This window comes from Artemia sp. Qi Xiang Cuo, chromosome 6 (genome assembly GCF_049724085.1).
Source record: "Artemia sp. Qi Xiang Cuo chromosome 6, ASM4972408v1, whole genome shotgun sequence".
In the NCBI taxonomy this organism is placed as follows: Eukaryota; Metazoa; Arthropoda; class Branchiopoda; order Anostraca; family Artemiidae; genus Artemia; species Artemia sp. Qi Xiang Cuo.
Genome location: NC_142799.1, coordinates 42,492,737 through 42,505,676, shown reverse-complemented (window position 1 = coordinate 42,505,676; position 12,940 = coordinate 42,492,737). Strand labels below are relative to the sequence as shown.

The 12,940-nt window shown below is 37.2% G+C and overlaps 1 protein-coding gene across 2 annotated transcripts in view; it reads right to left on the bottom strand.

Annotated features, from left to right (window-relative positions):
• The window catches only part of LOC148951249 (membrane protein BRI3-like), a 51,508-nt gene that overhangs the window by 23,816 nt on the left and 14,752 nt on the right, over positions 1–12,940 (bottom strand). For both annotated transcript variants that reach the window (XM_089090201.1, XM_089090202.1), the window contains exon 3: positions 10,764–10,927. In XM_089090201.1, the coding sequence (XP_088946327.1) occupies positions 10,764–10,927 (164 nt within the window). The remainder of the gene's footprint in view (positions 1–10,763; positions 10,928–12,940) is intronic.

Below are 12,940 nucleotides of genomic sequence, written 5' to 3'. Positions count from 1 at the left end.
GGAGTAGATTGTCCATGGGTAAATAGTTCATTTACCTACAAGATAATTCCCAAATCAGCTGAGAAGTTGTTGCTTCTCGAACTGAAATGGCAGGCAGTGGATAATGGGCATACGTGTTGGAATAAAATTAGGTTTTTAGATTCCTTTAGTTTTTTCCCCAAGGCATTAAGTCAATTGATTCAAGTGCAAAAAAGCGACAATTTTGATAGCTTTCCCTTGCTTAAACAGCACTTTCCAGACAGTGAAATGTATGACCTGCTGACCTGCAAAGGTATATATGCATACGATTATTACTGTTCTGGCGCACGCTTAAGTGAGGAGAAACTACCTCCAATTGAAGTTTTTTACAATTCACTGACCAACAGTGAATGCACAGCCGAGGACTATGAGTTTGCCAAGAAGTTGTTGTCTAAGGAGGATTGTAAAACTGGGTAGGATTATTGTAGACTGTGCTTGGCCAGTGACGATTTAACTCTGCTAGGTATACCCTGTAAGAACACAGACCAGATCTATTCAGAGTTCAGGTTCGATACAGGCTACTATTTTTCTACACCCCATTTAGTGATGGATTTAATTTTAAAAATTAGCAGGGAGGAAATAGGCCTAATCACCGACATAGATCAGCACCTTTTTGTAGAGCGTTCCATGAGGGGTGGTATGTTTTTCATGGGGACCGCGTCTTATAAACCGATCCGAGCGGACAAAGCACCGGTGCACAGTCAAATGCAGTGTTCTTGGACATGAACTCATTGTACACCTCGGCAATGTCACACTACTCTTTGCCGTGTGGGAACTATCCATGGCTTGAGAATCCTTGTGAGTTCCCCGACATTACCACCGTCGAGGACAATGGGCCACAAGGATGGTTCTTTGAAGTTGATGGTCACATTCCGCTGGCGCTTCACGACTCAGTCAACGATTTTGTCTTTCCCTGTATCAATCGACCAGTGAGCAGGGACTCTCTGAGCCCCTACACTCGTTCATTGGTTGAGGATATGGGGATGCACTGGACTCCCGCTCAACATAAACTGATTGCTGATTTGGACCCTACACAGAATGTTATTGTTCACCAGGTGCTTTTGCACTGGATGGTGAGTAATGGTTTAAAGATCACTAAAATACACAGGGTCCTGCAGTTCAATCAGCAACCCTACTTGAAAATGTTTATCGACACCTTTGTCGATAAACGCTCAAGGGCAAATTTAAAGGTGGTGAAGGAAATGTATAAGCTTATTCTAAATTCAGCGTTTGGCAAAATGTGTGAAAGCGTACGGAACAGATCTCGCTGCGACGTCGTGACTGACACTCTAGAGTGTGCACGAATTATTGCCAACCCCAATTTTACATCATTCACGAGCATAGAGGCCGGCATGGTTCTTCTACACAGGCGAAAGCGAAATGCAGTACTGAACAAGAATATCGCAGGAAGTAGTTCAGTACTAGAAATTTCCAAAAAGCTCATGTTGTCGTTCTTTTACAATGCGTGCAAGGTGCAATGGCCACGGGAGGGGGAGGTTCAAGTTTACTATGGGGATACAGAGTATCTGCTGTTATAGGTAAATGGGACAGAATTGGATTTATTTGGTGATTTGCAAAATGGGGAACACATCAGCTCGCGGAAGGATTTCACAAACTGGAATCCATGACTCTACCCAGAGTTGGTGAAACGTCAAGCCCCCAACCAACTATTAAAATTAAAATCAGAGACGGGGAGTGATTTGATATCCAGGGGGGTGTTCCCAGGCCTCAAAGTCTATTGTGTTGAAACTCATAGTCGGGATGAAAAGCAGGCATGTAAAGGGGTGCCTACACACTTTTTTAAGAGAAATTTTAACATGAGTGTGTACAGAGACTGTGTAGAAAGTAGGCTAGTGCCAAGAGCACAAGTGCTTGCAATTCGCTCTCTACAGTATAGAAATTATACTGTAAGAGTAGAAAGGAATGCAATGTCGTGTATATCCGACAAGGTCTATGTGCTCGAGAATGGTGTGAGTGTTCTACCCCACGGCCACTATAGTATTTCAGATCGAGTTGAATGCATTGACTATCGCAATCAACTTGGTCTGGATAAATTAACTTACTGTGACTAACCACCACTCAACCTTTCATAAATTAACTAATCCCAATCTAACCACCACCACTAACCCATCCACTAACCTGCAGTGACGATAACTATTTTTTTTTCCACCGCCGCTCCCGGGGGGGAGGTCCCTTCCCGCAGCCACCCAGGGGGGGGGGTCCCGCTCGCGGCCGACCGGCCTTCGGCCCCGCGGGCCCCGGGGGGAGGGGGGATCCCACACCTTTAAATTCATAATGTTCAACTGTGCTATTTCATGTTCCAAGTGTGTGTGTATTTTCTGTTTTTTCTGTTGTATAAAAAAGTGTTATTGTATAGAAAAGTGTTTAAGTTGACAAAAAAAGTGATGTATAGAAAAGTGTTGTTGATGATGGACAAAAAGTGTTGTTGTTGTACAGAAAAGTGTTTAAAGACAAAAAAGTGCTTATTTATATAGTGTTATCATTGCCCTGTGTTCATGTTGAACAAATAGAGTTTTCATGTTGACCATGAAATTTTGTCAATTGTTCTTGTGTTATTTGTATTATTGTGCATGTTGTCTGAACAAGTGTTTTCATGTATTGTCGAAATAAATACTTTCATGAAATATTGTTTTTATTGTTCTTGAATAGATAGATCTATGGGGAAAATTAATACTTATACTTATTCATTCAGCACAAACGATTTACAGTTATTTTCAGTCTGACTGTTGTCAGCAGCAGCATGTATCAATTTAAAACACCCTTCAGATCGCTTCTGTGTGGACCGTCAATGTCGGTGAAAACAACGCTTTTAACTAGAATAATTCAAAATTGCGATAAAATGTTTTTGGAAAAGCCGAAAAAAATTAACTATTGCTATAGTATTTGGCAGGAGTCCTATGATCAAATAAAAGCAATTGCCGCAATCATACCAATACAATTCATATGGGGACTCGATGTTTTCAATTGTAATGAATCGAACTCATGGCTAACTATCGACGATTTGGCTCAATCTATTGAACAGTTCTTAAATGAAATGCTACACTTGTTCACTGGTTGCTCTCATCATGAACACATTTTTATAACAAGAGTTCTACATAAACTCATTCATCAGAGAATATGTATGCGAACCCTTGCTTTGAATTGAACCGTTTATATCATCTATTGAGTTGTCCGGGAGTCTAGCTCGCTCATAAAAATCAAAAATCCGAAATAACCCGGCCCCCCAAAAATTCTGTTGTAAGCGTACACTCAGGCGACAATCAAGCCCTATGGTTACATTTTGTTGGATCTTAATCAGAGCACGCCCCAGGATCTACGTGTAGTCACCGACATTTTCAAAAATGAAATTACAGTATATCTACCGGTGAACAGTAGAAAAGGCTATTAGTAGCCATTATGACACTGAAGAAACTACAAGAACAGCGACATCTGTTTTCCGTTTTAAGCGCTTCAAAACCATTTCCGATGAAGTCTATACTCAAACATGGGGTTGACACTGATTTCATTAATCTAATATCTTAATTATTTTTAAATTTACAAGAGGGAAATGTTCAATTGAATGAAGTTTTTAGAAAACATAAAAACAAACTTCTTTCCCATTTCCGTTCCTGGTCTTTTAAAAAAATGGGAAAAAATTTAAATGAACGCGGCTTCTTCCAGCGGGTAATAGCTTTTTCTAAATTTTACTGCCAATAAGTTCATTACTTGTAAACTTTCTTCTATAGAGAGAGAATAGCAAAATCATATAAATTGGCAACTTTTGAACTTGTCATCTCACCCAACGAACATTTTTAGGACAATCTAAGCAAATTCATTAACGATGAGAATATTGCCGATGACAAAAAACTGCTTTTACTTCAAGATGCATTGCGACGTGTGGACAAACATAAACCATATCGTGAGAGACCTGCCACAGATCCCTCTAAACAGGAAACATCTCCTCAAGATTCTGCAGCAGCATCAAAGGAGAAGGAATTGAATTCAATTGTATTGAAAATTAGAAACCTATTGCCAGCGACCTATCGAGAACAGAGTAAAAGAGTATTATCTTATCTCATATTGGAAACTGGTGGTGATCATCAAGTTAAAGTCGACAGCACAGGGAAACGAATTATAATTCAGGGAAAAAGTTATAATCTAGTTGATTTAATTTGTGATATGGTGACGAATCGTAAAGGACTCTTATCCTTTGACGATAATCTATACACCTTTCTGTGTGCAATAAACTTCCCCAAAAGTCTTATTGGCAATAAGCAAATTCTAAAGAAACTAAGAGAATATAGTCCTCCAACAAAAACACCATTTAAAAAAGAAGAAGATTCAATATTTGAAGATACTATCAGCAGCAGCAATGATTTTACAACACCTGTGACTGCTAGTCAAAAGCGAAGACGAATTGATTCGCCCGCCAGTGTGCAAAAGGGGAGTGGACATTACACTACATGTCTACGCTCGAAATGGATGAAGTTCTGAAAGGTGTCTGTGAAAATATTGGCGAAGCGGGGAGTTTAAGTTCACTCAAAATGCTTTCCAATGTCCCCGGCACCACCACCACATTGAAAAATGCAAAAGAGTCTCTAGAAAGTGAAGCGAGTTACACACGACATCTAAATCACAGGCTTCGCAGTAAACAATATCGACAAACTAAAGCCTTTTTCCCTCTGCATATAATGCAAATGGATATTTTAACTTTAGACGCAGTTCAACGGCGTCACAATGCGCCCTACAAATATATTCTAGTGGCAATCAGTATCTTTAGTCGCTATGCCTATGCCATTCCACTACGATCAAAGAGAGGTGTTGAAGTTGCTCTGGCCATTGAAAGTATTCTCGAAAAGGATTCATATAGAAAAATTCAATCGGATCGTGGCAGTGAATTTGTTAATCCCCATGTGCAAAAGGTTCTTTTGAAATATAATACAACACTTTATCACAGTCACAGTCCGATAAAGGCTGCATTGGCTGAACGATTAATAAGAACTACTCTTATATTAATTTCAATATATTGCAAATTTAAAAATACATCTACTTTTTTTCATGATTTAGATAAAATCATGTTGATTTATAATCAACGACCCCATCGATCTCTGTCCAACTCAAGCCCTCGGGATGTTCACTACAATGAAAATACATTCGATGCTTTTCTAAAGCAATACTCCAAGGGTGAAAAAGAGAAAAAGAAGAAATTCAATGTTGGTGATACTGTTCGAATTAATAGAACCACCAATATTTTTGAAAAGGCGAATTATTTATGGAGCACTGAACTTTTTAAAGCGTCTAAAATCCTAGACACCATACCCATAACTTATCGACTGCGAGACACCAAGGATGATGAGATTCTCGGCGGTTTTTATGAATATGAACTACAAAAAGTTAGAAACACTAGTGAAATGTATCAAATTGAAAAGATATTAAAGAGTCGTACACGCCATGGTAAGAAACAGTTGCTTGTTCGCTGGTTAGGATACAACTCAGATTTTGATTCTTGGGTCAGTGCTGAAGATATTAACAATGCCCAGTGATTTCTATGTGACTTTCATGTCCAATGTTTCTGATCCTCTCTACAATGATCTGAATAGAACAAGTGATTTTTGGACGAAACTCTCCCCCACCATCAAATTCGACGACGGAAAGTATGAAGTGGCTCTTGTCGACTGTATTCTCAAAAATACCTATGACATCCTGAAAAAGGATCGTAAATATGAAATAAAAATTAGACCCTATGATTGGCCACCGCCACCAGGTGATCAAGAACAAATTCAAGAAATCAATTGGTTGGATTATCCATACATTGAATTACCCTACGAGGAACTCGCCTGTATGAACGATTTATGTCGTTCCATTAATAAAAGAATTTCCGCTCGTAAAAAAGGAGCTTTTCATTTCAACTATTCAAAGGAGGAGGGCAAGATCTACATTAGTTTACCTATTGCCAATGAAAAGGTTATTCTCAATGATAATCTAAAGGATGTTCTTGGCTTTAAGCTCAATATAATCAATGGTAAAAGTGCCGGAAACAGTAATTTCATTTTCGCTGACTACCCGCCTGCCTTCTCCACAGACACTTGTATATTTCTCTACGCTTCATTTGTGGAAACATCTCGGGTTGGTAATTCAAATGTTCCCCTCCTACGAGTTCTTGAACGAAAAAACAATCAAGAACATATTCATCACTACAATATAAAGCATCTTCAGTATATTCCAGTAAACACTTCCTATTTGGAACTCTGTCAGTTAACACTAAGAACCGAATTGGGTGATCCCATAGCAATTTCAAAAGGTTTGGCTGTGATTACATGCCATTTTCGACCCATCGTTCAACAGCAAGATGTCTAATAAAAAAGTGGTATTCACTTGTCCTGATATTGACTGCTATTTTAATACTCTTGGCCCAAGACAACAGGGCAATGGAATGGACTACTACAAAGGTAGCTCGTCAATGTCTGGCTATGGTCTTGGCAGTTGGTTTGCTAAGCTGTTTCGCTCTTCACTACCACTGGCTAGAAAATATCTTGTACCGGCTGCGACAGATTTTGCATCCTCTACACTATACGATTGGGGCTCTGGCAAGGATTTTAAAAAAGTGCTTCGGAAAATCTTAGGTCCAGTGCGCGAACCCTTGGCGAGAAATTAAAACAGAATGATAAAGGCTTAAAAAGGCCAAGAAACAACGCATCACTCATCAGTCTCTACTCAGGACGGAAACGTAAGACATCCCTTTTGTCAAAGAAAAGAAGGAAAAACCCGACGTGTGCTGTAAACAGAAGCCCCAGGAAGAATAGAATTGTCAGATCGAAACTAGATTTCTTCTCCTAAAATGTCCTACCTACCGTATCAGGATTCCCAACCTTCAATCACCGCCTCATTGAATCTATTCAATGCTGAAAATGTTGATGTGAGTGTCAAGCATGGATACTATGAACAATTTTATCCACAACAACCCCTCTCCGATAATATCCACTTACAAATTTATTCCAATGAAGACTACTTTATGGACATGTCTTCAACATTTATAGATTTGCTAATGAAAGTCCGGAAATACGATAATGCAATGCCGATTCGGGCCGATTGAATATCCTATGAAAATTGTATATTACATAATCTATTTCGTCAAATTAGTGTCTACATCAATGGCACACTGGTGAGAACAAGCACCACTATCTACAACTATGCAAGCTATATGCAATTCATGCTGATGACGCCCAAGTCATACAAGGACTTGAGAGGCGCCTCCAATGGATATGAATACATTACTAATACTGATAGTACAGATGCGCTTTAAAACGTTACAACAAGTGAATTGCATCTAATCGTAAAAATAAATAATGAAATTTTTAATAGACCCCAATGGCTGCTACCCAATGTTAAAGTGGATATAAAATTGACGCTTGCACCCACCAATTTCATATTGAGAAAAGAGCTTGCTGGCAATCCCGATGTAAGTCTTTCCCTCACCTCAGCAATACTACATGTACGCAAACAGCAGGTCATGAGTTATGTTTCTTTGGCCGTTGAAACACTGAGAGCCAATGGCAACAATATTAAACTACTTGGTCCTCTTACAATCACCAATCAGCGTCATATTGCAATGGGCTTACGCACCTTCACCGATTGATCCCTTGTCGATGGTGAACGACACTCGAAATCGGCTCTGGCCTGTGTAAAAAGTACCAGTGCACTAGGGTCCTGGACTGAATGCCCACATAAATTCGAGATATTTGAACTTTCATCTCTTGTGTGCAAAGTAACGGCATCCCCCTCTACAATATATCTTTTGATAGATCCTATAGAACATTGTACGAGTTGACAATGCAAACCCTAGATCATGAGTCGCAACTATTTGAAAATGGTATAACTAAAGATATGTTTGCTAAAATACATGGTATCATTGTATTGGATTTGTCGGGTACACAGGATATGAGTATAGTACGTACAGGGAGTGTGAGTTTAGAGTGTACTTTTACCAATCCATTGTCAAAGACTGGTGCCCTAATCTCACTAAATGAATATAGAGCATAGTGTAAAATTACTCTTAAAGGTAGTGTTCTACTAGACTTGGCACCCTGAACAACAGTCAAATAATAAGTGTAATTAATCAGGATAACTATATGTCCAAAAATAAATCATATTTTCTACCCTCAGACTATCTTGGAAAATTCATAGTGTCACCAATACCTTGATTATTGTTAATAACAGTCCGTAGACTGTGCTGACGGGTCATTGGATGTTCATCTATCAAATAATGAAGACGATTGAATTTTTTGATCCTCTTGGTCTACCATATACATTCTATACACCTCACATCAGCAACTATATTGAGAGCAGTGGGAAAACTATTATTCAAAATCGGAAGAGGGTACAGGATCTAACGACTAAAAGCTGTGGCCTCCATGCACTACTATATTTTGTGTTCCGATGTCGCGGCTATACTTACAAGCAGTTTCTCCACATTTATAGTGACAATCCCCGTCTGAACGACTTTCTAGTGGAAAATATCCTCTCAGACCTATATAGTATTGATTTCAGTGCCCTACAAGTAAAGTGCTTAAAAAATGTTTGTGAATTTGTTTATTAATAAAATGTATATATACACAAAAATGTCTTTAAATCTACACTTTAGATTTCTTCATCTTCGATGTATATGCAACTGTCACGAATAGCTAATGCTGGTAAATAGTGTGGATTCACTGTATATTGATATTGATTCACTGCAAAGTCAGGGTCACATTTTCTACAGTACAATGTAACTTCACTCTTATCATATCTCTTTGTATAGTCAATTATACTATTTGCATTCATATTATGAAATTCAAGAGTTTCAATCTGTCTATTTGAAGCAATATCACATACAGTGTTTTCAAGTGGTGAATCACATTCGGTCACTGCCAAATAAAAATCACTTGGTTTATAGTCATAGCAGGTGGTGTCGTCACAACGATGACTTAAAAAACAAATTGTCTTGTTACCCAAACAGTTGAATCGTAGACCAGATTCCTCTTCCCGGAATAATTTAACTCCATAACGATACCATTCTTGTAGAAATAAACTGAAATCACGTTTGGGATTCTTTCCAATCAAAGCAGTGTAAGTATTCTCCCACTGATGACATTTATCATAATGGCAATCGGAGCACAGGTGCCCTCTACGTTGAGAGTCACACACCTCCTCAAGACATGAATTACATCCTTTAATTTGTACTGCATAGCCTCTATGTAATTTACAAGGATTACATAATTTACACTTTTCACTATAGTCATCAATGATTGTACAATTCTCACATTGATTCCAACTGCCAAGGGTGTACATGCACAATGGACATATATAGAACATTTTTCGGTTTCCGATGTCAACTCACTCACAGCTAAAACGAAACTGATCCTCTTTGTTCGATAAATTCAACGAGATGGAAATGGTGGGAGAGAGGAGTAACTCTGTGACGTTACCTCTTTCGAATGAGGAGCCATCTACATTGAATCCATTGGCAATGTTTTCAAAAGTATATCCACAATATGATTCTGCTTTGTTCCAATTAATATATCAATAAATTGACTATAAGCACTTGAATCACATTTTAAAAGTTTCATACAATAGTCCAATGGGGGAGAATCACTCCTTCATTTTATTGTCAAGTGTTCACCGACAAGAGAATATCCTGCGTTTAAGAGATAACTCGAGAAAAACATCATCCAAAATCAAATATTTTTCCACAAAAACTAGATTTGATCTAATTCTCTCTTTCTCAAATTTATTCATTTTTTAATCCTTTCAATCTAACTGCTGACTCTAGACTGTTCCTGATTTGTTAGGATACACGCGATCCTGTTTCCTGTTATCGGATCAATGAAATTCCCAATCGATGAAGCAATCAATTTCTCGGAAATCCACTTCCCCATCGATTACACAATCAAGTTCTCGGAAATCCACTTCCCCCTCGAGTCTCAAATCAATAACATTATTCCCGGTAGAATTCAATGCGCAGGTGCAACCTTCGCCCCCCGAGTTATTACACATAGAAACATCAAATACCTCGACCTTGGAAAAAGAGGTCATTGACCCCATTACGCAATCTTTCTCCCTAGGGAGGCTATGCCCTTATTTGGGGTGCGAAAAAGTTGTAGGTGGCAGCAGGGTGTTCTCGTGGGGCTCAATAATGCATCTCTACTAATGTGTTCAAATTAGATTATGTTTGATTAGCATGGGTGTGTATTTCGGAGCGTGGGCGCTCCGGAAACCAAAGGAGGATTTACTAGACGTTTTCCAGAGAAATTGCCTACGGATTGCATTGGATGCCCGACTGATCGACCGTATTTCAAACAGTGAACTGTACGAAAGATATAGTTCAATCCTGCTTTCTATGGCTACAATGAGAGAAAGGATGAGATGGCTTGGGTACGTTCTGCGGATGAAGGATGACAGATTGCTAAAGATTGTCCTTGTTGGCCAGCTGTCTAGGACCAAACGAAAAGCAGGTCGTCCTCGAATGAGAACAAAATTATGTGAAATAGGAACTTCTTGGGAGGGTGTAAAGAGGGAGGCTTTGAATAGATTGGGATAGAGGAGGAGCGTGCGCAGCTGTGTAACATAGAACATATATGCTAATTAGTACTCATAGGTGATACACCAAAGATTTGCAAGTTAATTTTCTTTTAAAAAAATAATACTCGTTTTATTCGTAAACTTCGCTTTTCTTCCAGCAACGTATTCAGAATAATTTTTACACTTACCCTACAACTTGGACAACCATTGGCTAAAATAACTGTAGTTGATGGCACAGTTTGAATCCGGACAACTTGAGGTTGAGGCTGAGGTTGATATTGTGGCTGGGGCTGAGCATAGTTGAATCCTATTGGAGGAGGTTCTTGGTTTGAAGATGAATAAGGAGGTGGTGCTGCAAAAGAAAATCTGAAATTTTATTTCAACTCTAACAAACCTCATTATTGAATTTCTGCTTCAAGTCGAAGAACGAAAAGAGGCGACATGGAGACAACATTGTCACCAGACAAAGGTAAAAAAAAAAAAAACAGTTCATAGTAGCAATGTTCCATTAACACATTTCACACTATGCATATAGTACGGGTAACTGAAGTGGGAGGGGGGAATTATGGGAGGGATTTAGAAAATAACTTCTATGAAGTTACTTGATTCACGTGGCAGATGTGTAGTTTATTTTAGCTGCCCTCGTAACCAGTTGTGAATTGTTGTCTTAGAGATGAGTTTTACAGAAGTCGGAAACAATGAATATATAGTGTTGTTTTTAAAAACTAGTTTTCAAATGTACTAAAAAGTTTAAACTATTTTTTTTTCTTCTCGAGAATCTATGAATATAAGCAAAAAAAGGGTACAAAATGGATTGGGCTTTACATAACTTGATCTTTATAACTTGTTTTCCTCAACTTACTGGCTTTTTTCATTTATGCATTTGTAACTTGGCTCAATTTGACATTTATGCATTATATAGAAACCACTCTTTTTTGCGCCCCTTAGTTTAACTTATATTCATAGATTCTCGAGAAAGAAATTATTTTCTACTGTCTAGTCAAGTTTCAAAACGAGTTTCTTATACATATTTTTTTAGAATTATTTGATTGGTTGAAATAGTTATTATTCAAGTATAAAAATGTTTAAATAAAATTAGGAGGGAATGGGCAAGCTTATGAGCCAAATATGGCCCTAGACTGTATGAATAATTTCACTTTTATAATTTGAATTTATATGGCATTATGAACCAACTGTGGATGAGAAATCAGCCATGAGCATAATAACAAATAAAATATCAAAGGCCAAACTGGTCAAGAATAAAACAAAGAAATAAATATAGAGAAGACAAACGGGTCTATGGCCAGAATGAGGGAAAATAAGGAAAACAATACAACGAATGTTTTACCTATATGAAACAAGGCTGGCTTTGTAACTTGGCTCAATTTGATATACGTATTATATAGAAACCAGTCCGTTTTGCGCCACTCGTTTTCACTTATATTCATAGATTCTCGAGAAAGAAATTATTTTCTACTTTCTAGTCCAGTTTGAAAACGAATTTATTATACTTTTTGATAGGTTGAAATAGTTATTATTTAAGTATAAAAATATTTAAACAAAATTAGGAGGGAATAGAGAAGCTTATGAGCCAAATATGGCTTTAGACTGTATGCATACGTTCACTTTTATGATTTGAATTTATTTGGAATTATGTACCAACTGTGGATGAGGAATCAGCCAAAAACATAATAACAAATAAAAGATTAAAGGCCAAACTGGTCAAGAAATAGACAAAGAGATAAATCTAGGGAAGACAAACGGGTCTGTGGCCAGTATTAGGAAAAATAAGGGAAACAATAAAACGAATGTTTCACCTATATGAAACAAGGCGCCAAAGACAAGACGAAAAAAAAAAAATCGAAAATGAAAAAAAATATATATACAAGAAATAAACATAAAACAACCATCATATATTTATATCTATAAATATATATATATATATATATATATATATATATATATATATATATATATATATATATATATATATATATATATATATATATATATATATATATATATATATATATATATATATATATATATATATAGTTTTTTTTTCTTTTAATGCTGAAGAAAACTTGTTTTATAAAGGTGAAACAATCGTTTTATTGTTTCTCTTCTTTTTCCTCATATTGGTCACAGACCCGTTTGTCTTCTCTAGATTTATTTCTTTGTTCCGTAAAGATAATAACAAAGGACATAACAGCAATTCATTTTTATTCAAAGAAGAAAAATACACTAATGGCTAAACCTACAGAAAAAACTTGTATGGTATATCCATGAAAGGTCTTGGTTTTATTCTATCTGAAATCCGACATTATTGAAAACTATAAAGTAATTGAAGAGAAGAGTAAGAAAA